We start from the raw sequence: 23,830 nt of genomic DNA, 5'->3' as shown, positions 1-23,830 counted from the left end.
ACTATATCTTATTTAGGCCTATTTGTGCTAGTGCAATTTGTTCAGATTTTATTATTGACTGTTTTTGTGTCTTCAGTGAGCTTGAGAAGTTTCAGTTAGGCTAGTATTTTCTTTCTGTATATCTGTATTTACCGCTAACATGTGGTTTTGTTATTCATTTGTATTTATTCATATTAAATTAGCATTAAACATTTTATACAAATTGTGACACTCAAATCTAGTTAAAATCGTTACATAAACCTAAAATGAAATACACATTTAATGATAAATCTAAATTTCATATTTCAACTATAATGAAGAAAAAAATTAAAAGCTGAGTTACAGTTTCAATTTACAGGTCTTATCTTTACAAGAGCTACATGTTCTCCAACATGTGCTTCAAGACAAAGCAAATAAAAGACTTCCTCCACCTAGAAGACAAATACTTTTCCATTTAAACACACATGCATCAGCATAATGAAAAGTATCCTGTAACCAAACATGAAGAGCAATAGACATCTCAGGATGAAGTGATCTGTAGAGGAACTCTGGAAATTCTAAACCTAAAAATGACATTCTACTTTGATCTTTGAGGATGCTCTTTTCTAAGAAACTGAGCATCAAATGCTTCCACGTTTCAACAATCCTCATATAGACCACAGGTTATATCAGAAGGGTTAACATCACCCTGAAGCTTTTTGAAATTCTCAAGACTCTAAAGGTTTTGCACCCCCAGTTTTCACAGCTGGTTTGCAGCAGGCTTTTTTTGAAGGAGTTAAGAGTGGTTTGATCTTAACTGTCCAGTAAAGGAGCCACTTCAAACAGATTAGCACTGATAACAAGCTTGATCTGATGGTCAACAGGCATGTTACTGACTACAAGGTAACAAAAAGGTACACAAAGGCTAACACAGTACAAAATCTAAATACACACATAAATTTAAAAAAGTGCAAACAATATATAAGGCCTGTTTGTTTCACACATCCATCTGTGACGCATAAGCAGCCATGTTCTTATATTGACACACATATTCACACTACCTGTGTGACCACCACCACCGAGAGTACAGTTTCTCACCCACAAAAACACAGTGAAAATGCACAATAAACCTACTTATTAACAGAATATTTTGCAATTTAAGCTATTATGAAGCAACATACCATAATAGTAGGGATGCAAAATGATTAATCGATTCAAAATAAAAGCTTGTTTACATACTATGTGTGTGTACTGTATATATCTATTATGTATAATACACACACATATATGTATATATTAAAAAAAAAAAAGGTATACATTGTATGTATTTGTATGTAAACATTTGTATATGATTTCTGTTATATATAAATATAAATAATTTACATATAAATCTAACATATATATTTTTCCTTAATGTATACATGTATGTGTGAGTATTTATATAATAAATATACACAGTACACACACACACACACACACACACATAGTATGTAAACAAACTTTTATTTTGAATCGATTAATCGTGATTAATCGTTTTGCAGCCCTACATAATAGAGTGACCTATTCACTCACTGTTCAAAATAAATATGTATGTCAGGCTTGATTTGATTTTAAATCAAATTTTAATTTTATTTAAATATTATTTTAAAAATGTAAACCAATGAAATAAACTAAAATAAGTTGAAGTCATGAAATTACTAAAACTAAAATTGAAAAAAAAAAAAAAAAAGCTAAACAGAAATAAAAAAAAAAAGAATAAAAATGACAAAAACCCATCAAAATTATTACAATATAATTAAAAATGAAAACTAAAAATCCAACACTATGGAACATAAATAATATGGAAATAAACTGTAATGGTCAGAATCATCAAACCATTTTATAATGTATTGCTGTAGAGGAAATACAATGTAAATCACATTCAGTTGTTTTCTGTCACAGATGTGTGAAAGAGGTCTTTGACTAAAATTTGAGAAACCACACTTGTATTGTTATTTTAAAATAGCTTACCATTTTGTGGGAGGGGAAAAAAGACAGAGGCCAGGGTTTTCATAAAACACAAGCAGCCTAAATGTACTCTATTTTTTCTTATGCGTTTATTCTGACAAGAAGCTGCATTACACAAAAGCATGGTCATGCCTAGTAATAAGTTTGCACAATGAGATGTACTATCTGACTGTTATTTCGGCTCCAGTTGTGGTGAAATACAGTGTAAACTGTGAAAGCCAGTGGCGATGCATTACTCAGATTTGTTCATGTGGTAGGAGAGAGTCTGATTGCCAAAAGCCATCCCACCCGTTGGCAGCACACATGCTCACAGCACACCCCTCAAGCTACTGCTGTGCTCGAGATAAAATAAGCCTTTTCTGGCAGTGCTATCAGACCAGCCAATCCATAATAGAGAGACAAATTATACAGCAATCCCATAATACAGTTTTCTCTTAAATCTATAACTAAAACCACCCTCAGCTGGACTTCTCACAGGCAGTTGCTACTGAATATTTATGGAAATAGCGAAATCTCACATATAGGTACAAAAAGTTGCTGATAAAGATCTCCATCATTTCTCTCTGAGGATATAGAGCAGAACGACACCCAAGGAGGAGAAATGGCTGTGCAATTGCTTTCTAATCTCTAAAATGAGCTTCACTGCAAATTGTGTGTAATTGTGCATCATGTACATTTAAACTAAACTCTGTCAGGGAGGAAAACATAACACAGTGACAGATGAAATCTTTCAGACAGGACATAAACATCATTCAGGATTAAGTGTGGAGAGGAGAGGCCATTTCAATCAATTCAGGACCCAGCATTCCCCAGTGGCCAAATCAGATCAAAGCAACAGACACTTCAGTCTGCCCACTCCACGCTTACGCACGCACAGAGTCACAGCGCCGTTCACGCGACACCACTGGGAGCACATAGTGAGCTGAAGGATGAGCTGGCAGGATTAATTTAATATTGCCCTAACAAACACATAAATATAGCGATGTTAGTTACTTCCGGTGCTCAGAATATAAGCCAATAAGGGAGAGTGACTTAAAGAAAGAAAGGTGGGTTTACAAAAATCAGATATTATTATTATTATTATTATTATTATATCTCGTGATTTCCCCTCCTAAATTTTCAAAATTCTATTCTATTAATTATTCTGATTATTTAAATGGAGACTTTTTTTTTTTTAAATTGACAAAACGTAACTAGGGTTGGGTATCATTTGAATTTTATCCATGCCAATTCTGACTCCGATTCATTATCGATTCCCAGTTTCGATTCCAATGTGATTTAAAAAAAAAAAAAAAGTCGTCAGAAATTTAGATATCAAACATATTTATTCTGTGTCTCTTTTTGCAAAAAAGACTTGATTAAGAGCTGTTTTTTTTTTTGTTTGTTTGTTTTTTTATATGGAGGTTGTACTTCTCTCACAATTATGAAGAAAAAACATAAGACAACTAAACAAAATCCGATGGAATTTATGAATGGATTGATTCAATGACTCACTCAAAATTTACTTGTTTCATTACTGGATGAATCAGTGTTTTTGAATGAATCTCTTAAATAAATGATTCAAAGACAAATTAATTTTTAACAGCCCCTTTTCGCCACCTAAAAAAATAAAAAATAAATAGATGTGCACACACATTGATAGGTAGAACTGAAATTTTAATTTTACAGCAAGTATCTGATTCCTGACCTTAAGTATCTGATTCTGCAATTGGAATTGATTTTCGATTCCCAACCCTAAACGTAACACACACATCTGGAGCCTCACTTATAACCGTTGCGTACGCACAAAACCTGCCCTGAAAGAGGCACACACCACTTCCTACGCAAAAGGTGGGATTTATAAAAAACAAACTTGACGGGAAATCGCACACCTGCACGCAAACTATGGACATTTTTCCTGGAGAGAGAAAAGTAATGAAGTAAACAACGATTTTAAACTGTTTCCTTTCGATATACACATTTACATTAAATATTCCACTCTCATTAATGGAGATAAGCACTGAAATTACATAAAGTCATTACGCAGAATTTAAACCAAAATTATATGAATTTAGACATAGTCTATTTGTAGTGGATGCGCTTGATTACTTTTCCAGATAATTGTATTTACACTGCAATAAATATAGGCCTATATTTTTACACTAGAAATAGCTAAAAGCTAAAACTGCATTAATTTAATTTAATTAGAATTTTTGAAATATTGAACAATTGAAATATTATTTGGCCAGTGGAAATGAATGAGATCAACTCTATTCTAAATTATTTTTCTGAGAGCTTATTTAAACAGTTTTTTTTTTTTTTTTTAATGGATATTTTGATATATTTATTCTAAAACATAAGGATACTGGATGATTTTTAGCAATACAAATTTGTGTGTATGGCACAAATGGCATTTATAGTCCATATCTCATATTTCCTTAAAGGGCCCATGGCATGAAATTTTCACTTTATGAGGTTTTTTAACATTAATATGAGTTCCCCTAGCCTGACTATGGTCCCCCAGTGGCTAGAAATGGCGATAGGTGTAAACCGAGCCCTGGGTATCCTGCTTCGTCTTTGAGAAAATGAAAGCTCAGATGGCCCAATCTGGAATCTTCCCTTTATGTCGTCATACGGGGAAAGGTTACCTCCCCTTTCTCTGCTTTGCCCGCCCATGAGAAAATGAGCTACTACCGTGCGAGGTGAGCGCAATATTTTTTTTCCTCAAGAGACATCATGGCTTGCAAACGAGCGAAGCATGGCAGTTGCTCAGTGTTTGGATGTACAAATGAACACCAAAGTATTTTTTTTAGTTCCTTCATCCGAGCCTATGGCTAGCATTAGCTACATGATAATAACTGTAACAAACCAACTAAAGTTCTGTATCCAGACACAATATTTTAAACTAACCATTCGGAGACGTCCTGCTGTAGCCGCTGAGTTGCAGCTTCTTCATCCGGTGCTTCTCCATCCGGATCAGATTCTGGGTCAAACTGAAAAGCTTGAATGACTGCGTGTCTATGAGCCATTGCGATACATCCACTGTCAACATTAGCGCATGGTAGCGCAAGCTGGTTAAGGACACACCCCCACCCTCCACCTTGCTCCGCCTCTCTCCTCCTCATTAGCATTTAAAGCTACAGACACAGAAATGGCACGTCCTCAGGAAAGCTCATTGTGGGACTGGCTCATAGTGGCTGAAATTCTGCACCAAGGCTGAATTTCGGGAAACAGACTTCAGATACAGTACTAGGGACCACTTAGGCCTATATAAAAGCATCCAAAAAGCAGCATGTCATGGGACCTTTAATGTGTTGTACCTTTGACGGTGTTAAACATGGTGTCACGTGGATGGGAATGCATGGCAATGATATGCAGATGAGGTTGTGCATAGTAAAACGAGGTGTGGTGCGCTCCATATATGGTGATTTATGGGAGGAGTCGGGGTGGAGATGCACATACGCACAATCTTCCCCTGACTAGGATTTATAAAGGGGTTTTTTGCAGGTTATCGCAAAATCTAGTTTTTGTGCCTACGTACACTTTTAGGATGAAATCTACAGAGAGTTTTATAAATGAGAACCCTGGTGTAAATAAATAAAATACCCCCTCAAATGCCCCTGAAAATCAACTCCTGGTGAAATTATTTTTTTCTCATATTTTCAGTTAATTTCCGACACTTAACCCATCAGCCTCATTCATAATGCAGTATGAACTCTCCACTAACAGCAGGAACTGAGAATCACTCATTCGCACAGATTCCATCTGTCATTATCAATACAGTTTTCAAAGCATCAAAGCACGGGAGACAAATTCCAAGATTAATTTATCCAGACTCTTATACTACTTACTCCCATCTGAACCTTTAATTTAAGAGAGATGAAAGCATATTGCTGTGAATATAATTATGCCCTAATACCCTTCGAAATCAAATCCTGTACAGGGTTTCGAACATATTATTTGACATTTAACAGACACTTGCACAGTGATGAACTACATCAAAGACACATACTATCAACCAGTAAACTTCTACACCCCAATTAGCGCACATAATATATTTCTGATTTTATAAGCTCTATTGAATGGATTCTTCCATGGACCACTGAATAAAGAGGATACTTCGCAAACAGTGACAGGCTGAACTGACAAAGGCAAAGAGTCTCACATTTCACCCAAGAGAGAAACACCACCACCCAAGTCATCTCACGCACGGCCTGATGTCGCAGCTATTTCAAGTGTCCCCTAAAAGCAAAAAGGTTTACTGCTCATGTTTAACCAATTCAGAGATATGAAGCTGCACCATACAGCCAAGCTTTTCCTGTCATATCATTATCATCTTGACAACAGCCCTACATCCCTCTGGAGAGAAAACCTGCGTCCTTATGACCTCTGGAGAACAAACAGATGGGCACTTACAAGAATCAAATCAAGAGGCTCATCTGATCATTTTTTGGAAAATGGTGTGTTGTTATACTGCCGTTTATAGCATTCATCCCTAGCAAATGCACTGAGTCTAAGGACATCAATTAATGATGAGAGCTCTGCCTATCGACAGCCTTGTTATTAGGCACTCATGACATTTAAAAGTCTTTGATTATATATTATAAGCAGAGATCCAGCGTTACACACATTTATACAGTGAAAAATAACGATAAGCAGCTAGCAGCAGCTAACGTTAACAGGATCAAATAGCAGCGCTGAGCTAGCTGTCAAAGCTGCTTATACAACCAGCTGCGTACATTTCCACACCGTTATAACGTAAACACCTTCATCCATCCGATTACCGCACAACTGCTTCAGAGCAAACCATCACATAAGCACCGTATAACAGTTACAAGGTATAATGTTAGACGCGAGAAAGAGAGTAAAAGAGATACTGACCTCCAGGAGCTAACGCCACTGCTACTCGCTTTAGCCGTCTCTCTGTGGCCCTGCCGCGGCGAAGCAGCGTCTCAAAGCGCGTTCCTCGTTACAGACGATGGTGAACACATGATGTGACAGCGGCACGACGCGACGATCGCACATCCGTGTTCTGTGGCGGCGGGTCGGTCAGTGATGCAGCGATGATCGTGCCTGTAGATAAGCGCTGCTCGTCCTCCTCCTCTCTCCCTCTCTCTGCTTGCAAACCGACTGTACGTCCGAATCGCGAAGGAATCGTTCGTTTGAGCCGGTTCTTTTCAGTGAATCAGTTGAACCGGTTCTCAGATTAGTGCGTCCCAAGAGCACGCGCTCTCAAGTGGCCAAGACCGCAAGTGTGGGTATTTGGACAAGACATGAAAATACCAAAAAGAAAAAGTGCACTTTAAATACCCGGATGATGCACTTAAATAACCGAAAAAAAGAATTGTGGACACTTCATGCACTCAACTGTCGCAACTTTAATTACATCGTGAAGGGGGAGGGTCTATCAGACTCCTATCATAAATTATAACCTTATATAATTCACACACTGCATGGTTGAGTACATAGTGTATTAATGCATAGTGTATCATTTGGGACGCAGCTAAAATAACCTTATAAAATTCATACACTACATGATTGAGAACACAGTGCATAGGTACATAGTGTGCAAGTGCATAGTGTATAGTGCGTTATTTGGGCCGCAGCTAAAATAACCTTATAAAATTCATACACTACATGGTTGAGTACATAGTGCATTAGTACATAGTGTGCATAGTGTATAGTGCGTCATTTGGGACGCAGCTAAAATAACCTTATGAAATTCATATACTACATGGTCAAGTACATAGTGCATAAGTGCATGGTGTATAGAGCCTCATTTGGGATGCAATTACTGATTGTTCTAAACTCACCGACTTGAACTGAATTGCTAGCTAGGAATAGTATTCGGAGCAAACAGATGGCTTAATTGATAGGGCAAAAGGTTAAAAAAAACAAATTATCAATGGGTTCTTTATGACTTTACGCTGAATTATGGCTGAGACTAATTAAATTAGATTACAATAAGCATTTGATTAGTAATAACAAACACACACAACTGACGGATTGCATTTGGTAGGAAATATAATAAATGACGACCGATAAGAAAAAAGATCCGGTTTATTGAAGAGGTGTTCAAAAGAACCGATTCGGAGAAAAGATTCGGACTTCCCATCACTACTGTACGAGCCGAGCGTGAGTTCCGCATACAGCCGGAGGCTGGACTGTACCATTCAGTCATCTAGAGGGGACAAGCCTCACGTTTAGGCTTACAGTCAGATATGTGAACTGACGGTTTTCTGGCGTTTATTTAACAACGATAAATTGGACCGAGGTTAAAAGTGAAAACATTTGTTATGTGCTAGAGATTGGTTCAAATGGTAAGATTGCACAGGCGCAAACTGACGTGCAATGATATAGGGGAGTGGTTATTTGCATATTGTTCAGAGGGCTTGATTGAATAAACAAACAAACACAATATGCTTCCGTCGGAAGCTCACGTTTCCTTAAATTAGGATGCTGAGAGATGCTTACATAACACAAAGGCTAATAGACAGATCACTGACACCAATGCTGTAAGCTCAGATTCAGTATTTATTAACAGGGTCAACCCTGATCTATTTAAAAAACAGCACAGTAATAAAAAGACAGAAACAATTCGGAGGTTCCCTGTTTCAGGTAAATGCATTTCTGTATAAAGAATAGGCTTTGAGTCATCTAGGTTTTTCAGCATTTTTATCAGATAAATATATACTCTCACAGAACAATAAATTTAGTCTACTTTTAATTTATACATATAAAGCAGTATACATCCAAGGACTTAAGGCGTTAAAAACATAAGGTTGCATTTCTATGATGACGTCCATGACTCTCTATTGAAGACTAATGTTAATCAGAGCAAGGAGGTCCACTGAGCTGAGAGGGTACAAATAAATTAGAACTACAATCAACTTTGCATTACACTTTGCCTCATGTAATAACACTCTGTTAGAAAATCATTTTATCATTTCAGTTTGGACAAAACAGCTTAGAGCAGCGGGAGTAAACACTCATTTCAGTGATGACTACAATTTGTCTATGCCCTCATCACACTTCAAATGTGCACAAACAGATGATAAGCAATGACAAATCATCAGGAAGATCATTGAGGTTTAACAATGTGTCTTTCAGTGGGTTTTATACCAAGTTTCATTTTGTGAACTGTCTGAGTTTGGCTGCTGAACAGATGAAGGTAAAAGAACTGCATTGACACAATTGTATTTTCAAGCCCTTTTGAAAGATTGGAAATGACTTAGAATAAAATGAGCCTGGACAAGATTAATCAGAAATCAAAAAGATCTTGAGGAAAACGAATGTGCATTTAGCAATTTCACTAGCTGACAGAAAGGTGGTATAAAAATGAACACATCAGCATCTGATTTAGCAAACAAAGTCTCAACAATATGCACAGTCAGGGCAAAGAATGCCACAGCAAACCAACTGTATTAGTCAACCATAGAAATGATGCTTATTTTTGCAATGTTAAATTCTGTAATTGATTCACAACAACCCATGCCATCATAAAAGTGGTTTTTAAGATCAGTAAAACCTGAATTGTACATGGTCACACTGGATATTTGCATTGTTACGGTGCATAAGAAGAAATTACAAAGTGCTCTCATTTGCCTAGTCCCTTTTTTCAGAGCTACTGCTGAGATCCAGTTAAGTTTAATACCAAAATACGGTTGTTTCACATACATTGCCAATCTCTCTTGATGTGGATGGGACAGGTTTTATTCTGTGTGCATTCAGACTATCTGAATATCATCATAATGTATAAGTGAGGTACAACATAATATAAATGCCTCATTCATTCATTCATTCATTCATTCAACAAAACTGTGTTAAAACAGACTGCTAGATAATTGCAAAATCACACAAAAAGGAATATTAAAGATTTAAATTAAATTATTTAGTATGTGTGAATAAAAGTTGACAAAACTATCCTCTTTGAAGAATGGGTGTATATAGAACTAAATATAACAATGATATTATTTATTTTAAAAAATAAAAATCAAGTGATGAAGTACAACAATAATGGCCCAAGTTATTTTCTATGACAATTTCAACCACTGATTTTGGAAGATATATATTTCTGTACTGTTCGTTTGTGATTTGTATTCAGGGACAAAAATGACACATTGATTAAGACATAGGCATCAAACTGAGATTTAGTTTGTGTATGCATGTTATGTTTTCGAGAATTAATTGTCAAACAACATCAGCCCTCTAAGTAGAACTGATGAGTCAAAAAAAGAAAAAAGAAACTACAGCATGTTAAGTTGGAGATTGCAGTAACTACACATGATAATGTGATGGAAAAGGAATAATCATGGTCTGCATTAAGTTTTCAGAAGGCTTCACACTTGAAGGTTATCTATCTATCTATGTATCTCAGTAGTCGCTGTGAGTTGAGCAGCACACTGATTCGGGTTAACAGCTCCAGTGACTCTTACCGATCACAGCCAACCATATGCTACACTGATAAGCACTTTTAACCACTCCAAAACATTGGGATGGTGTGCAGAATACATCTGCAGTACGTTCGACCTCATAAAATCAGGCCATTTGGTTTGTCAGTTCTTCTTCTGAATATTCCAACCAGCAGAAAACAGAATACCTTGTGTAGGTTGTGATGTGCTGGATCTGTGTAACATGGGCTCTGAATGGCTTGCACTGGTAAAGCACTGATTGATTTTGTCCATAAAAACCTTTGGGTGTTAACAGAAGATTGTGTTTTAACATAATTAGAGACTAAATGCATGTCAAACATCATGTAATAAAAATGAGCGAATGAGTCTGTACTAACAGAAGACTGTGTTACTCATTGTTATGCGTGATCTATGCATGTTAAAAAAAAATAAAATCAAATGGCCGTCAGCCATTTCCAACCATTCAGCCAGAGTGGAATCACAAAAAACACTGTAAATAAACTACATTTCTGTAATGAAGAACCTTCAAGACAACCTCTTCTGTTAATTAGAAAGTAGAAACCATTGCCAAAACCTGCTCAAAGCTTTTGGTACTGGAAACATTAGGTATAAACAACAACAACGACTAAAAAAAACCATGACCACACTGTTTGTGGCTGCTCACTCTAGCAAGTCAGTCTCTGAATCCAAACCCATCCTGATGTCCAAGCTCTAATGACCATGGTTAAATAACCATTATCTGTTCTGAACGGTCCCTGAGCTACTTCTGGCCATACAGTCTATCAATAGCACATTCAAAAGGAAGCAGCTCACTGACCACTGGGTCCAAAATATAGAAGTCAAGGAAGAGAATGATAAAAGCAGGCTTCTCGTGACAGTGGGAGACATTTCAGCCCTTAAGGACATCATGACCCTGTGTTCTGTCTGTAGAGGACCCCTGCCCACCCATGTTTCTCTGACACTGGCTCGTTCTGTCCTGGAGGCAGAGCGCCGGCTCACTCGTGGACATCCCAAATTTCAGAAAGCAGAGGTGGGAGTTTCTTGTCTTGGAGGCGCAGAGCAAAGACTTGCTCTGAGTGGACGCTGCTCAGTGTGCGTAGGCTGACCAGCTTCATCAGCATCCGGGGAAACATCAGATGATCCTTTGGTGGGGATTAATGAGCAGTAGATGATTAGGAATACATAGTAATAGCAAAATTTCATCAGTTATACAGTGTTGTTATTGCCAACTAAAACTACTAAAATATTTTGTTAACTGAAATAAAGCTGAAATAAAATATAAATATTAGAAAAACTGAGATTAAAAAACCCTAGAAATAAATAAATAAATAATACAATTTATATTATATTTATATAAAATTTATATTAATAATATAAAATAATAAATAAATAATATATTAATAAATGCTATAATAGTATATAAATAATACTAAAATAAAACTGCTTATAGTCAATTGGTGCAAACAATAACGTATAACAATTGACTATAAGCAGTTTTATTTTAGTATTATTTATATACTATTATAGCATTTATTCATATTTTAAATTTCATCAGTGCCACCAACTAGACGCAAAAGGACACAACAGGCAAAATATAAAACACAAACATATTTACCGATATCTTGGATAGATACACTACCGTTAAAAAATTTGGGGTCAGTAAGATTTTCTTTAATTATAACATTTATGATGTTATATAAACATTTATAATGTTATAAAAGATTTCCTTTTAAATATAAAAAAATTCTATTCATTAAAAAAAAATCTTGAAAAAGATCACGGTTTCCACAAAAATATAAATTAGCACATTGGTTTTCAACACTGATGATAATAATAATAATAATAATAATAATAGTTTCTTGAGCACCAAATCAGCATATTATAAAGATGTGACACTGAAAATTAAGTTTGCCATCACAGGAATAAATTTAAAAACAATTTAAAATATATTAAATACAAAAGTTTTTCACAATATTATTGTTTTACTGTATTTTTAATCAAATAAATGCAGTCTTGGCAAGCCTTTGTGACTTCTTTCAAAACATAAAAAAAAAAAAAAAATCTAACTGACAACAAACTGTATGACTTTAAAATGAACAAACACTAACAAAACACTGATATTCTTTTAGCACTCATTTTTCTTCTTTAAGTGTTATGTTTGGCCTCTTAGGTAAATCATACTCACGTTGGGTCGTTTTATTCGGATGTAAGAGTGGAGAGCATCCACATATGGCTGCTGTAGTCTTTCCACTAACTCGTGATCCTGCACGTTCGGTCGGTCTGACCCCACCACACACACACACACACACACACACCAGACAAGAATAGCAAGAGTGATTGACACAAATGAATAAGAATGATGCTGCATTTCATTTGTTTTGTGAGAAAGTGCCTTGGGAATTACTGTAGGATGGATCATTAAAAAGCTCTCAAAATAAACCAGCAGCACACCAGATGCCAATCTCACATTAGAATCTACTAAATCTAATGCGTTATTAAAAATGGCTTCCCCTTTCAAAACATAACATTTTATTAAACCCCTTATGACATTCAAACAAAGCTTAGTTATTAGAAATCTATAATAGCAAGCTGAATACAAATACTCTTCTATAGCAGGAGGTTTTGTGCGGTTATAAAACTCATTGTACTCATAATTATTTTGCTGCTTTTTTATTTCTTCTCCCCTGAAAATGGGGCGCACTGATATTTATAAACAGGGGTAGGGGCAAATAAATGCCTGATAAGACTCACCAGAAGACAAACAATATAATATTGGTGCTTGTGTCAAACTGACCTGCCGAGAAAATGTTGATAGCGATGAGCAAAGCGTACTCAGCCTCATCCAGGTGGAGGTCATTCATGCCTTTTGAAAACTCAAAGATGGGGTTGATGAACTCAAACTGCAACCCTGCAGACGAGCCAGAGAGGACAGAGATCATTTTAGTGCATGAACAACAAAAACAGGTCTCAAATAAAACCTCACAAAATATTCATAAGGCTTGAACTCTTTTATTAACGATAAGAATACGTTCCACAATATAGCTATTTTCATCTTTGTTATTAAAAATAAGAATAACGATGCAAATTAGACACACCTGTAAGCCCTAGCTATGACAAATCATATTCTTCGTTATTATAAACATCAGGCATGTTTAAAACAAGAATCCATTTAATAATGTCATCCAGTACCTGCTTTGGCAAAATCTTCCTTATTATAACTGAAGTCTTTGAGAAAGGTGATGCTCTCTATCGCTGGGTTATAACGTCTGGAAGTCTCTAGCAGCATGATCTACAGGAGAAAAGACAGTTTAGCAAATATGTTAAACAAGCAGTACAGGCTGTGCTTAGTTTTTATGAGAAACAAAATTTGTCACCAGGTGGCATTTTTTCTAAAGTACTTTGTGTTACAAAATAACAGCAGAAACAAGTCTGCCAAACAACAGTGCTCCATCTGCGCACACAATAACAGCAACAGAAAACAATGTGTGTTAAGGGTCAGTCAAGTCTAACCTCTATAGTTGAGGTCTTCAGCAGGGCGATCTGGTCCTCTCGGGTGAGCTCCAGGAAGCCAGGCAGCTGTTTAGCAAAGTCTACAATCTCCTGCACAGACATGATGGCCAGCTCAGTGAAATGAGCAAACCGCTGCTGTCGAACCTCTCGGTTAAGTGGGTCCTGACTCTGTGGCCAAGGCTGAAAAATAACACATTTTGATGTAAACTTTTAGAATCAATGCATCACAGATTCAGAAAGATTCAATCTACATGGCACAATGCATAACTGGATATTTGACCGATTAAATATACAAATCTTTCTGAGCAAATGCACAACGCCAAGGGCAACTGTAGTTGAATAAACGTATTAAATGCTTTACAAAGCTGAGCTACAATAGTAACAGGCCTTTTAGTCTGACTTCACAAAAACCAGACTAGAATGATTTCAGTCAGACTATTCCATTTTAAATAATAAAAAAAAAAGACTGTTTTTGTCTGCTTTAAATCAAACTTGTAAGGCTCACTTAAATGCACTTACAGTGACTTTGGGCCGGTCGAGAAAAGAGCGTTTGTTGCACTGTTTCTGCATGGCCACCAGTTTTTCAATCATCTCCTGCTGTTCAGGAGCCAGAGGGGGCATCTCAGGAGCAGGGCTGGGTGTTGCCACTGCAGAGGTACGTGCTGTCTCTTCTTCCTGTTTTTTCATCTTTTTTAGTCGGATCTGCTCTTCTGACAGAACGCCTATAAGAGACAGAGATAAAGCTGCTAATAGTTTGATAAGCTAAACAAGCACTACATGATCACAATGTCATATGAACATATCATAACAGATAAGATAAAAGATTGGATGGCAGCTGTATGGACTGCTTGTGACATTCATGTTTAATGAACAACACCAGACATAGGTGAAAAAGAAAATTACACTGCTGTTCCAAAGTTTTTCATAAAATTAATATTTTGATTCAGTAAGGATGCATAAAGTCACAAAATGTCATTTCAAATAAATGCTGTTGTTTTGAACATTCCATTCATGAAAGAATCCTGAGAAGTATAATGGTTTCTACAAAAATATTTATTTAGCAGCACAACTGTTTTCAACATTGACAATAATAGAAATGTTTTCTGAGTACCAAATCAGCATATCAGAATGATTTCTGAGAGATCATGTGACACTGCAGACTGGAGTAAATGCTGCTGAAAATTCAGCTTTGCCATCACAGGAATTAACTACATTTTAAAACGTTTTAAATAGAAAACAGTTCTTTTATTTTGTAATATTTTACATTGTATTTCATTGTATTTCTGATCAAATAAAAGCAGCCTTGGTGAGCATAAGAAACTTCTTTCAAAAACAGCCTAGTGTTGATGGTGAAAGAGCGTCACTCACATTGCTCCAGCATGCCGGCCTCTCTGCACTTGCGCAGACGGCACTGCTGACACTTGCGCCGCATGTACATGTCCATCTCGCAGCGGCCTGAATTTTTGCAAGTGTATTGCGCTCCTTTGATGACGCTGCGTCTGAAGAAACCTTTACAGCCCTCACAGCTCAGCACATTGTAATGAAAGCCAGATGCTTTGTCTCCACATACGCTACACACCTCATTCCCCAGCATCTTGGGAGCAGGGCCTTTCTTTCTCTTGACTGGCTGACCCTCTGCACAAACACAGGACAGAAACGCTTCCAAATCCAAAGCTTCATATACAAATAAATAATGAGTTAATACCCTACAACCTTATGAATGAGTGCATATGTGTTCACTTAACCAGTTAGGCCAGTTCATCCACATGTTCATACATGAGAAAAAGTCACGTGTCACATGTTATGTAATGGGTAAAGTTCACTAGAAATGTGAAGTATATTATCTATGAAATGAGTTGTATCCTCCAGTCATTCAGTCTCACCTGGTGCAGGTGTGTCCTCTGTGGGGTACATCTTGATGTCGCTGGGCTCCATGAACAGCGTGTCGTTCAGCTCATTGTGTGAGGTGCTGTATGAGGCCGTCTGACTGAGAGTCTCCTGTTTCACTTCTGCTGTTGCTGCTGAAGGGCCCTCTTCACTGGCGCAGCACAGAGAGTCCCCTGTACACACATACCAACAACACACAGTTCTATTACAGCTGGCTCTGATAATTAAGGCGTTCAAAACAAACAACTAGTCAATTAGAAAGAACCACTAGATTTTTTTTGTAGACACAAGGTACCAAATAGTTGAAAATATCTTGAAAACCTTTACCTACATCTCTGGTTCTAAAGGGTGATTATTACAAATCACACAACCAACAATAACAACATGCATAAATATAACACATGACCCATATTTTTATGTGCGAATTTGATAACCGTTTTTTTTTTTTTTTTTTACAAACATCAAAACACCCTAAAAATGGTTTATATGTTTTTAACCACATCTTTATATAAAACATACCTTTTCACAAATGGTAGCTTTATTAATCATGCTAAACTTATGCTTTCATTTATATATTCATTACATTACATACATTATATATTTATATAAATCCAACTGTGAACTCCCAGTTTGGACTCCAAAATTTAAATTTTGTCATCATTTACTCACCCTTATGTCATTCTAAATCTGTATGTCTTTTCTGAAGAATATTGGCAACCAAAATTGGTTACCATTGGGTTCCTTTGTAGACATAATATCATATTTTAGTTTCACAGAATAAACAAAGTCATACAGGTTTGGAACAACATGAGGGTGAGAAAATGATAGAACTGACAGAACTGTTCCTTTAAGCAACACTAATACAATTTCTATCAGATTTGATTTTTTGTTATTTATGCAATACATTCAAACATTATCTCTCTATAACTAATAACACTTTTCTGACTGAATATTCCAATTACTTTTAAATAACTGCTGTCAAGGTGATTCAAGTTGGTATATGAAATCAGTTACTGAAGTTCACAAAACCTTTCATGAAATATGTTGTAAAGTAAAGCTTGTGATATTTTTATTATAAATAAAAGCCAATTGGTTTGATATTTTATTATCAAATGCAATGACATTCATATATTTATATGTGTGACTAAAGTGGTCAAATCTGTTCTTGCAACTTCTGATTTTAATCCATTATGTGAACATTTCACATTCTAGTAGAAGAAAAACGAGAGTCTTACCATGACCAACATCAGTGATATCAGTCGTAGAAAGGGTGGACATCTTCCACACAGCCACTTGTCATAACGAACCAAGACTGCACCTGCAGAGAACAATAAAAGCCAAAGCTGAAGTCTTGATTCTGTTTATAATATTAAGTCACAAAAACTGCCTCAAACTGATACCATCTTTGAATATAAAATTCAATATTGAATCAAAAACCACAAAGTAGAACAGCAAGCAGCACAGCATGTTCAAAATGCAACGACACACCTGACACGTACAAAGTCAGCACACGTAATATGGGCAGCAGTGGTCTGCCACTCTTACTGCCTGAACGCACGCAATGCTGATCTTCACTGATGACTGCCAGTACAGTTCCTTAAGTAGTCACACTTCTGTATGCAAAACTAACAAAAACTACACAGTCACCCTTTCACATCATGGGAATTTTTCTTAAGCTAAACTGTGCACAGCAAAAAACAAAAAAAAATACAATTGAGAAATATTCGCCAAAGTGAATGCATGTTTTTGCCAACTAAGCATGCTGTACGAACTACCTACTTGAGAATAGGAATTGAAAGTGCAACAAAGAAAAATTGGTCAAGACTGGTCAATCATGGGTGTTGCTTTGAGAGTTTTAAGAACATTTGAAAAAACAGAGGGGGATATCTGATTTGGGGATGGTATTTTGGATAAAGGTTCAATCACACTAACCCTGGTGTGACAAAAGTCAACGGGCAAAATAATTTGTTAACGTAATGTAATTTTCCTAATAGAATTCCAATGGTTGTTAAATTTCACTGAGTGAATGTTTTTTGACATGTAAAATCACAGCTCTGACCAAACAGCAAGTTACTTGGTCTGCCAGTGACCTCTGTGTGGGCAGTCCACAACCACAGGTCCTGCCTTCTTTGCCTGGGAAATTTTTCCATGCAAGGGTAAATGTGACCACGCCTTAAAAATGCAGCAAAATATGCTGATTCAGTTCTACAATTTGACTTCATCAGCTTTAAGCAAAAAAAAAAAAAAAAAAAAAAACACAAATACACATGAATCACGAAAATAAAATACTACTTAAGAAAACCAAAAAACCAAAAGACTTTTAAGGATAACTTCTTTTAATATCAACGTCCTTAACTGGCCAAATGTATTCCACCTCCTCCTAAAAAAATTTACATTGATGAAGATGTGAAGAAAACATTTTGTAACATGATTTTGATGTACCATTTCCATGGTAATGCAATGTCTGATTTTAAAATGGGTTTCAAATGATGAATTTTGAGATTTTAAGTTTTCAACGGATATATAATTTCTTATGATTTCTAATACTTGATAGAGGAAAAGGCAACTAAGAAGACTCTGTGACAAAGGTCAGAACTCCTGTTATGATGTAGATTTTTCAGGTCCACTCTTGTCATAAATTAATCTATTACTTTTCCTACATATTTTTTTAACCTAAAATACCTATTTAGGAGTCTTAGACCTTTCCAACGATATATAGTTTGTCATGATTAGATTAGGATTTAATTGTAAAATAGTGATGTAAACGTAGGTGTCCCACAGAGGGGACGGTGACAGTTAAGAGGTTAAAAAATATGAATTAGGCTGTTACACAGCAGGTTTACACACCCTAACAACTGAAAGATAAGCATCTAACTATGGACATAAACTGTAATGCTTAAATCCTAAGCATTACAGTTAACTGAAAGTGAAATCCTTTCTGCATACAATAAAATGCATTGCTATTTACAGAACAGGGGTGCGAAATCTGTTCCTGGAGGGCCACTGTCCTGCAGAGTTTAATTCCAACCCTAATTAAACACACCTGAACCAGCTAATCAATGTCTTCAGACTAACTAGTAGAAACTTCCAGGCAGGTGTGTTGGAGCTAAACTCGGCAGGACGTTGTCCCTCCAGGAACAGGATTGGACACCCCTGATATAGAATGAGTTGAAGCAGCAGAATAAGTTATTCTGAGTGAGAGCTTCACTTACCCCTAGTGTGACGATTTGTTATTGTCTGTCCATGTTGTTCTCTGCGTCACTAGCAGCACATCATGTTTATCCTCTCCAAAAGTCTGGATGCCATCGGAGGAAACTTCTCTCCTATAATAGACTCTTCTGTGTTGCAGCTTTCTGACTGACAGCAAAACAAAGAGAGAAAAACAAGAGTTTGACTTCTGTTTGGAGGTTGTACAGCTCCAATGCTGAGGTGTTCCAAAGGATTTTATGAAAACAAGAAAGCAAGTGAGAAAACAAGCAACTGGAAAGAATGACAGAAGAGAAGGTGGGTGAGTGAGTAAGAGAGTGAGAGGAGAAAAAAGGAGGGAGAAAAAAAGAGAGCAAGAGGGCACATGAGAGGTTACTAGCGGTCGTTCACATGGCTGTGAAATCCCCACAGAGGCCTGAGCACTTGTAAGTGTGTCTCCCAAAGCACATCTTTTACACATCTTGGAATTTAGAAAGATATGGAGTCAATGAACAGATGCACAAAAAACATCTCAGTGGAAACACTTTGTACAATAAAAATAAATAGGCACTAACAGAACCTATTCACCACTCAAATTATGACATTCTGTAAAACCTGGATATTATTTCTGCATTTACTGAATTACAAATAAGCTGTAATGGGAGTACAACACTAGACATCATAAAAAGTTTGTGCTTTAACAATCAGAATAATGTCAACCAGGAGACAAACCCCGACATGCCTCATCCCACGGTTACAGCTATGCCAGAAACTGATCAAAGTCCAGGTTATGTCACCAGCAGTACAACACTTAGGAAATAAAACAAATAAAATTGAAACAGCAACTATAAAACCATACAAAGTCAGAAACTCTTAGCAGCCTCAGATAATAGACAATAATAAACAACCATTTCTAATATAAAAGCTGCAAAGTAAAACATACTTTTCAAGATTCTAAAGAAACAGATTTTGTTCATAAACTGCATGACACACATTATATCAGCAGTAAGAACTGACAATGGTTCAGTTGTAAAAAGGAGAAAGAATCCTGTCATTGTCTCAATTTCAATTTGTTCAAGGGTTCAATGAATTGTATAGATCCTATTTGAATAAAAACACTCATTAAAATCACATTGAACGTGACCTGAAGTAAACCAATGGAAGGCTTCTTTCAGTGTCCAATGTTCTGCACTTATCAGTGGGCTGTTACCTTTGTCCTGTAAACCAGTATGCTCTACATCTGCCAGATCAAGAGTCAGCTCATCTGCTGGAAAGTGACAATGAACAACTGAAACAAGAATAATTCAGACTACTTTATTTCAGAAGAAATAGTTCATTTGCAATGTGTTTTCAATGTTGAAAAACATTTTTCAGTGTGTTTATCGCAAAGTGCTGCCTGAAAGATTCAAACCCAGAAATGGGTTAAAGTTAAGATTCAGCTCATTTTAGGAAGTGGTGTTTTCCAATTCTGTACAAGCTTCCTCTAAATTTGTCATGAGAATTAAGAGGAAGAAATCCTTACTATACATAGGATGCAGATTCATAATGCAAGGCGGCAACATACGATTTCGTCTAAAAGTACTGTTGGCTTACACCCTCAACATGGAACTACTTTTGCTGTCGATAGCTACAAAAAACAAAAGACACAGCGACATACAGAGACGATGCGTGGGCTGGTTTTCATCCTGAAACAGACTATGTCTATCACCAAACTAAAAAGAGGTCTTTTACAGAAAATGAAAGTATAAAATGGTGGGTGAGAGATAAACCATGTATGAATTAACTATATATGAACAGGGTGTCACATTTGTGGTATTTTACTCATTAAAGCATAACTTTCTCCACGACTGTAAACAAACAACTTGTCAGACACAAATAACAGAGCTATAAACTGCTCTTTCAAAAACATACAGATGGCAATGACTGCACACCAACTCCTACATTAAAATAATTGTATTCCTCACAAACAGGTCTTGAATAAATAACGTCTCAACATAGTTAAAATGTAAGCACTTTTTACAGCATGACATTTTAAAGGTAGAGTACAGTTTATTAGGTTGTGTGTAATCATAGACGTGCTGATATTAAAGTTGGATGAAATTTAGATAATGGCAGATCTTTTCCTCTGCACTGTGATGTACATCTAAATGTAGATGATTATCGGGGAAAAAATGAAGGGCGGAGAAATGCTGACTGGATTTTGAGATCCAAACATTGCACTAAAAAAAAAAAAATGGAACTATGAGGTGTCTGCAGAACAAAAGTGGGCCTTTCTAAATTTGTGGGTATTTTCAAACTGGTGGGTGTTAATGAATCATGCAATGAAAATGATGCCCCTTCACCCCTCCCCTAAACACAACCAAAACTGTGATGTGAGCAAACTGAGAAGCTGCTCACTACAGAGCCAATGGGTTAAGTTCGACGTCCAGCTACCCCTTGGCCCAACCACATCCTAACCCACCCTAATCCTAACCATAACCTACTACGTCAAGCTCAACTCATTACGTCCAGAGAGAGAGAGAGCTGGGTGATATTTGGCTATGCAGTGAGCAAATCAGGTAACGCCATTAAAAAAACGCCCCTCCATTATGGCCCAACCCACAGGTCTGGTAACTCCCATTACTGTCCTGCAGAGCCCAATGGAGACAGTTGAACACAAGCTTGCAGGGATGAATTTAAACAGACTAAATGATTGGATAAATCTGGCATACGTCATAGTTCTTGCATACTTCATACACTGTGTTTACATTATTTCGAAAAATCAAGTATCAACGTGATTAGTGCCACCAACTAAAGCACAGGCTGGAATAACATGTAGCGAAACAACTGGAATTCCTCTCAAAGCATTCTACAATCCTTCTCTGTAGCACCACTCCATGTTTTCCATTTCAATTCAGTTTAATTTAATTAAGCTTTATTAGCATGACTGTGTAACACAATGTTGCCGATGCATTAACATATAAATACATTTAAAAAAGAAGGAAACAATAAAAAAAAAAAAACAATCCATCTAAATAGATGAAAAGATAAAGTAAGTCAGTTTAGAGTTTAAGTTGTTTAACACCTAACATCGTGAATGGCTAACACAAATTTTGCAGCTAATGCAGCTGTGTTATCATCTTCTCCAAGTATGAAGGGTATTTTCTCAGTATCACTAAGTTCAGTAAATGATGGAATCAGTGCTTCAAATCTGGGGAGAAATGTTTCCCTCACATTGTGATATTTAGGACAAATCAGCAGAAAGTGTTTGTCGTTCTCTATTTGCTGTAGATCACAGTGTCTAGAGAGCCTCTGCTCTTGCTCTGTCCATGTGTGTCTATGTCTTCCTCTCTCAGTTTCTAAATCATGGATCTATTAAAAACAGTGACACTGCTGTCATCCTAATAACTATCAGCAGATTTGTTAGGTCACTTGATCTGTCAAATTAGAGGACCGGTGTTGTGCCCAATTCTGACCCCCTGCCAGATTATAACCCCCTAGTATTGGTAGGTTTAGGGTTAGGGATGGGGGATGGGGAGAGGTTATGATTAGGCAATCAGACAGCGATTTCATCGAGAGGGGTAATAATTTGGCAGGGGGTCAAAAATGGGCACAACACCGGAGTTGAACAGTTGTATAAACAGCTCACTATAACTCTGTAACTCCTCTATCACACGCATTTCTGTGAAGGATTCCGAGTAAATTAGCCGGCTTTAGTTTGCACCTCACCCCAAATACTGTAACTCTCGGATTAGCCTTTAATAAACTCAGGACATGTACAACAAGGCAGATTACGACTCGTAAAACTGTACTGAAAAGTAGTGTTAGTGATGATCAGTTAGCCAAAACCCCCTATTAGCCTGGGTTCTTTAAAACAACAGTGTAACACAATAAACAAAAACTACCCCCGCAACTACCATTTAAACACTGAGAGATTCAATCGGACAACTTTACGTTAAGTGAGTTAGACAACTGTAGTTTGATCCAGGGTGTTTACAAGCGTTATATTAAGCACCTAGCACTGACAGACATGTCTCCCATCATGACAGCTAATGTTAAGTTACAAGAGCTAACACATACACCTTGTTACACAGACCCCGGTACTGCGTAAACAACGCTCAAGTGTCATCACGTGACCAAATGAAAATAACGCTAATTTTCTAGCTATACCTCGCTTTGCTGAAGATGACAAGATCTTTAATCCAGCACGTTGAACTTTACACTGGCGATATGAAGAGAGAAACGCCTAGGTAGGCCGTGGGGAGAGTGAGAGAGCTCTAAGATGGCTACATACAATCACAGGACTGTTATTGTCTTCTGCCTTCAAAATAAAAGTTCCTTAATAATGCATTTGAATGATATATTTGACGGGATAATCGCTATAAATGTGTCTAATAACTAACTTTCTATAAACAACGGTGGAAAAATTAGGATTATTTTAAAGAGTTAAAAATATTCAGTCAAAAAACAACATTGTAAACGAGATGTATCTGACATGTCTAAACCGGTAACCGGTAGTTGGCTATATGATCCATTAGTACTGAGGGAACAGCAGTCTAGTTAAAGCTGCAGTCCGTAACTTTTTTTTTTTTTTTTTTTTTGGTTAAAAATGATCCGAAATCAATATTTGAGAAAGTACATAACCCGCCAGTGTTCAAAACTATCACCTCACATTAGCCCGAGTCACAACGCTTAGCCTATAATAATTTTCTAATTTGAGTGGTACAGGTATTTCGAGCATGGCACTGCGTCATTACATCACGACTGTAAACATAAAGAAGTTGTCCCGGGTACTAGGCCATGTGCGGATCCTACAGGCGGCGGATCTTTTATAGTCTTTTCTCACAGCAGCTGGAATAATTAAATGTATCATTTTGATGGCGGATTGTAATCCAGAAAGGATTGTGTTTATG

At 36.7% G+C, this 23,830-nt stretch overlaps 2 protein-coding genes across 32 annotated transcripts in view; both read right to left on the bottom strand.

Moving 5' to 3' along the window:
• Window positions 1–7,143, bottom strand: part of madd (MAP-kinase activating death domain) — a 66,527-nt gene extending 59,384 nt beyond the window's left edge. For 4 of the 29 annotated variants that reach the window (XM_058782747.1, XM_058782754.1, XM_058782746.1 and 1 more), the window contains exon 1: window positions 6,826–7,139. The gene's annotated coding sequence lies outside the window, so the exon portion shown is untranslated. Of the gene's footprint in view, window positions 1–6,825 lie in introns of all 29 variants that reach the window. The other 25 variants (XM_058782727.1, XM_058782739.1, XM_058782738.1 and 22 more) reach the window with 11 other exon arrangements.
• A 1,315-nt stretch (window positions 7,144–8,458) lies between these two features.
• On the bottom strand, window positions 8,459–23,238 carry nr1h3 (nuclear receptor subfamily 1, group H, member 3). 3 transcript variants are annotated; one of them, XM_058782568.1, is made up of 11 exons: window positions 23,088–23,238; window positions 18,965–19,109; window positions 16,988–17,070; window positions 15,749–15,925; window positions 15,234–15,500; window positions 14,385–14,587; window positions 13,866–14,045; window positions 13,545–13,644; window positions 13,150–13,263; window positions 12,541–12,635; window positions 8,459–11,497 (listed from the first exon to the last, which is right to left on the bottom strand). In XM_058782568.1, exons 3-11 carry the CDS (start codon window positions 17,028–17,030, stop codon window positions 11,351–11,353), a joined length of 1,326 nt encoding a protein of 441 aa, XP_058638551.1. In that variant the 5' UTR covers window positions 17,031–17,070; window positions 18,965–19,109; window positions 23,088–23,238; the 3' UTR covers window positions 8,459–11,350. The 3 variants fall into 3 exon arrangements, with proteins under 3 accessions (XP_058638551.1, XP_058638554.1, XP_058638552.1); XM_058782571.1 differs by having other exon boundaries at window positions 18,965–19,105; window positions 23,088–23,182; XM_058782569.1 differs by lacking the exon at window positions 23,088–23,238 and having other exon boundaries at window positions 18,965–20,115.
• Between the last annotated feature and the right edge of the window lie 592 nt (window positions 23,239–23,830).

Source organism: Onychostoma macrolepis, chromosome 07 (assembly GCF_012432095.1).
Source record: "Onychostoma macrolepis isolate SWU-2019 chromosome 07, ASM1243209v1, whole genome shotgun sequence".
NCBI classification, from domain to species: domain Eukaryota; kingdom Metazoa; phylum Chordata; class Actinopteri; order Cypriniformes; family Cyprinidae; genus Onychostoma; species Onychostoma macrolepis.
This window is presented reverse-complemented; position numbering and strand designations above follow the sequence as displayed.

Bases quoted from the DNA above. Each gene is read 5' to 3' on its own strand.
- nr1h3 (XM_058782568.1), bottom strand. From the start codon at position 17,030: ATGTCCACCCTTTCTACGACTGATATCACTGATGTTGGTCATG. The intron at 15,926-16,987 runs GTAAGACTCTCG...ATGTGTGTACAG, and splicing joins TATCACTGATGTTGGTCATG to GGGACTCTCTGTGCTGCGCC. The intron at 15,501-15,748 runs GTGAGACTGAAT...GTGTTTGTGCAG, and splicing joins AGAGGACACACCTGCACCAG to AGGGTCAGCCAGTCAAGAGA.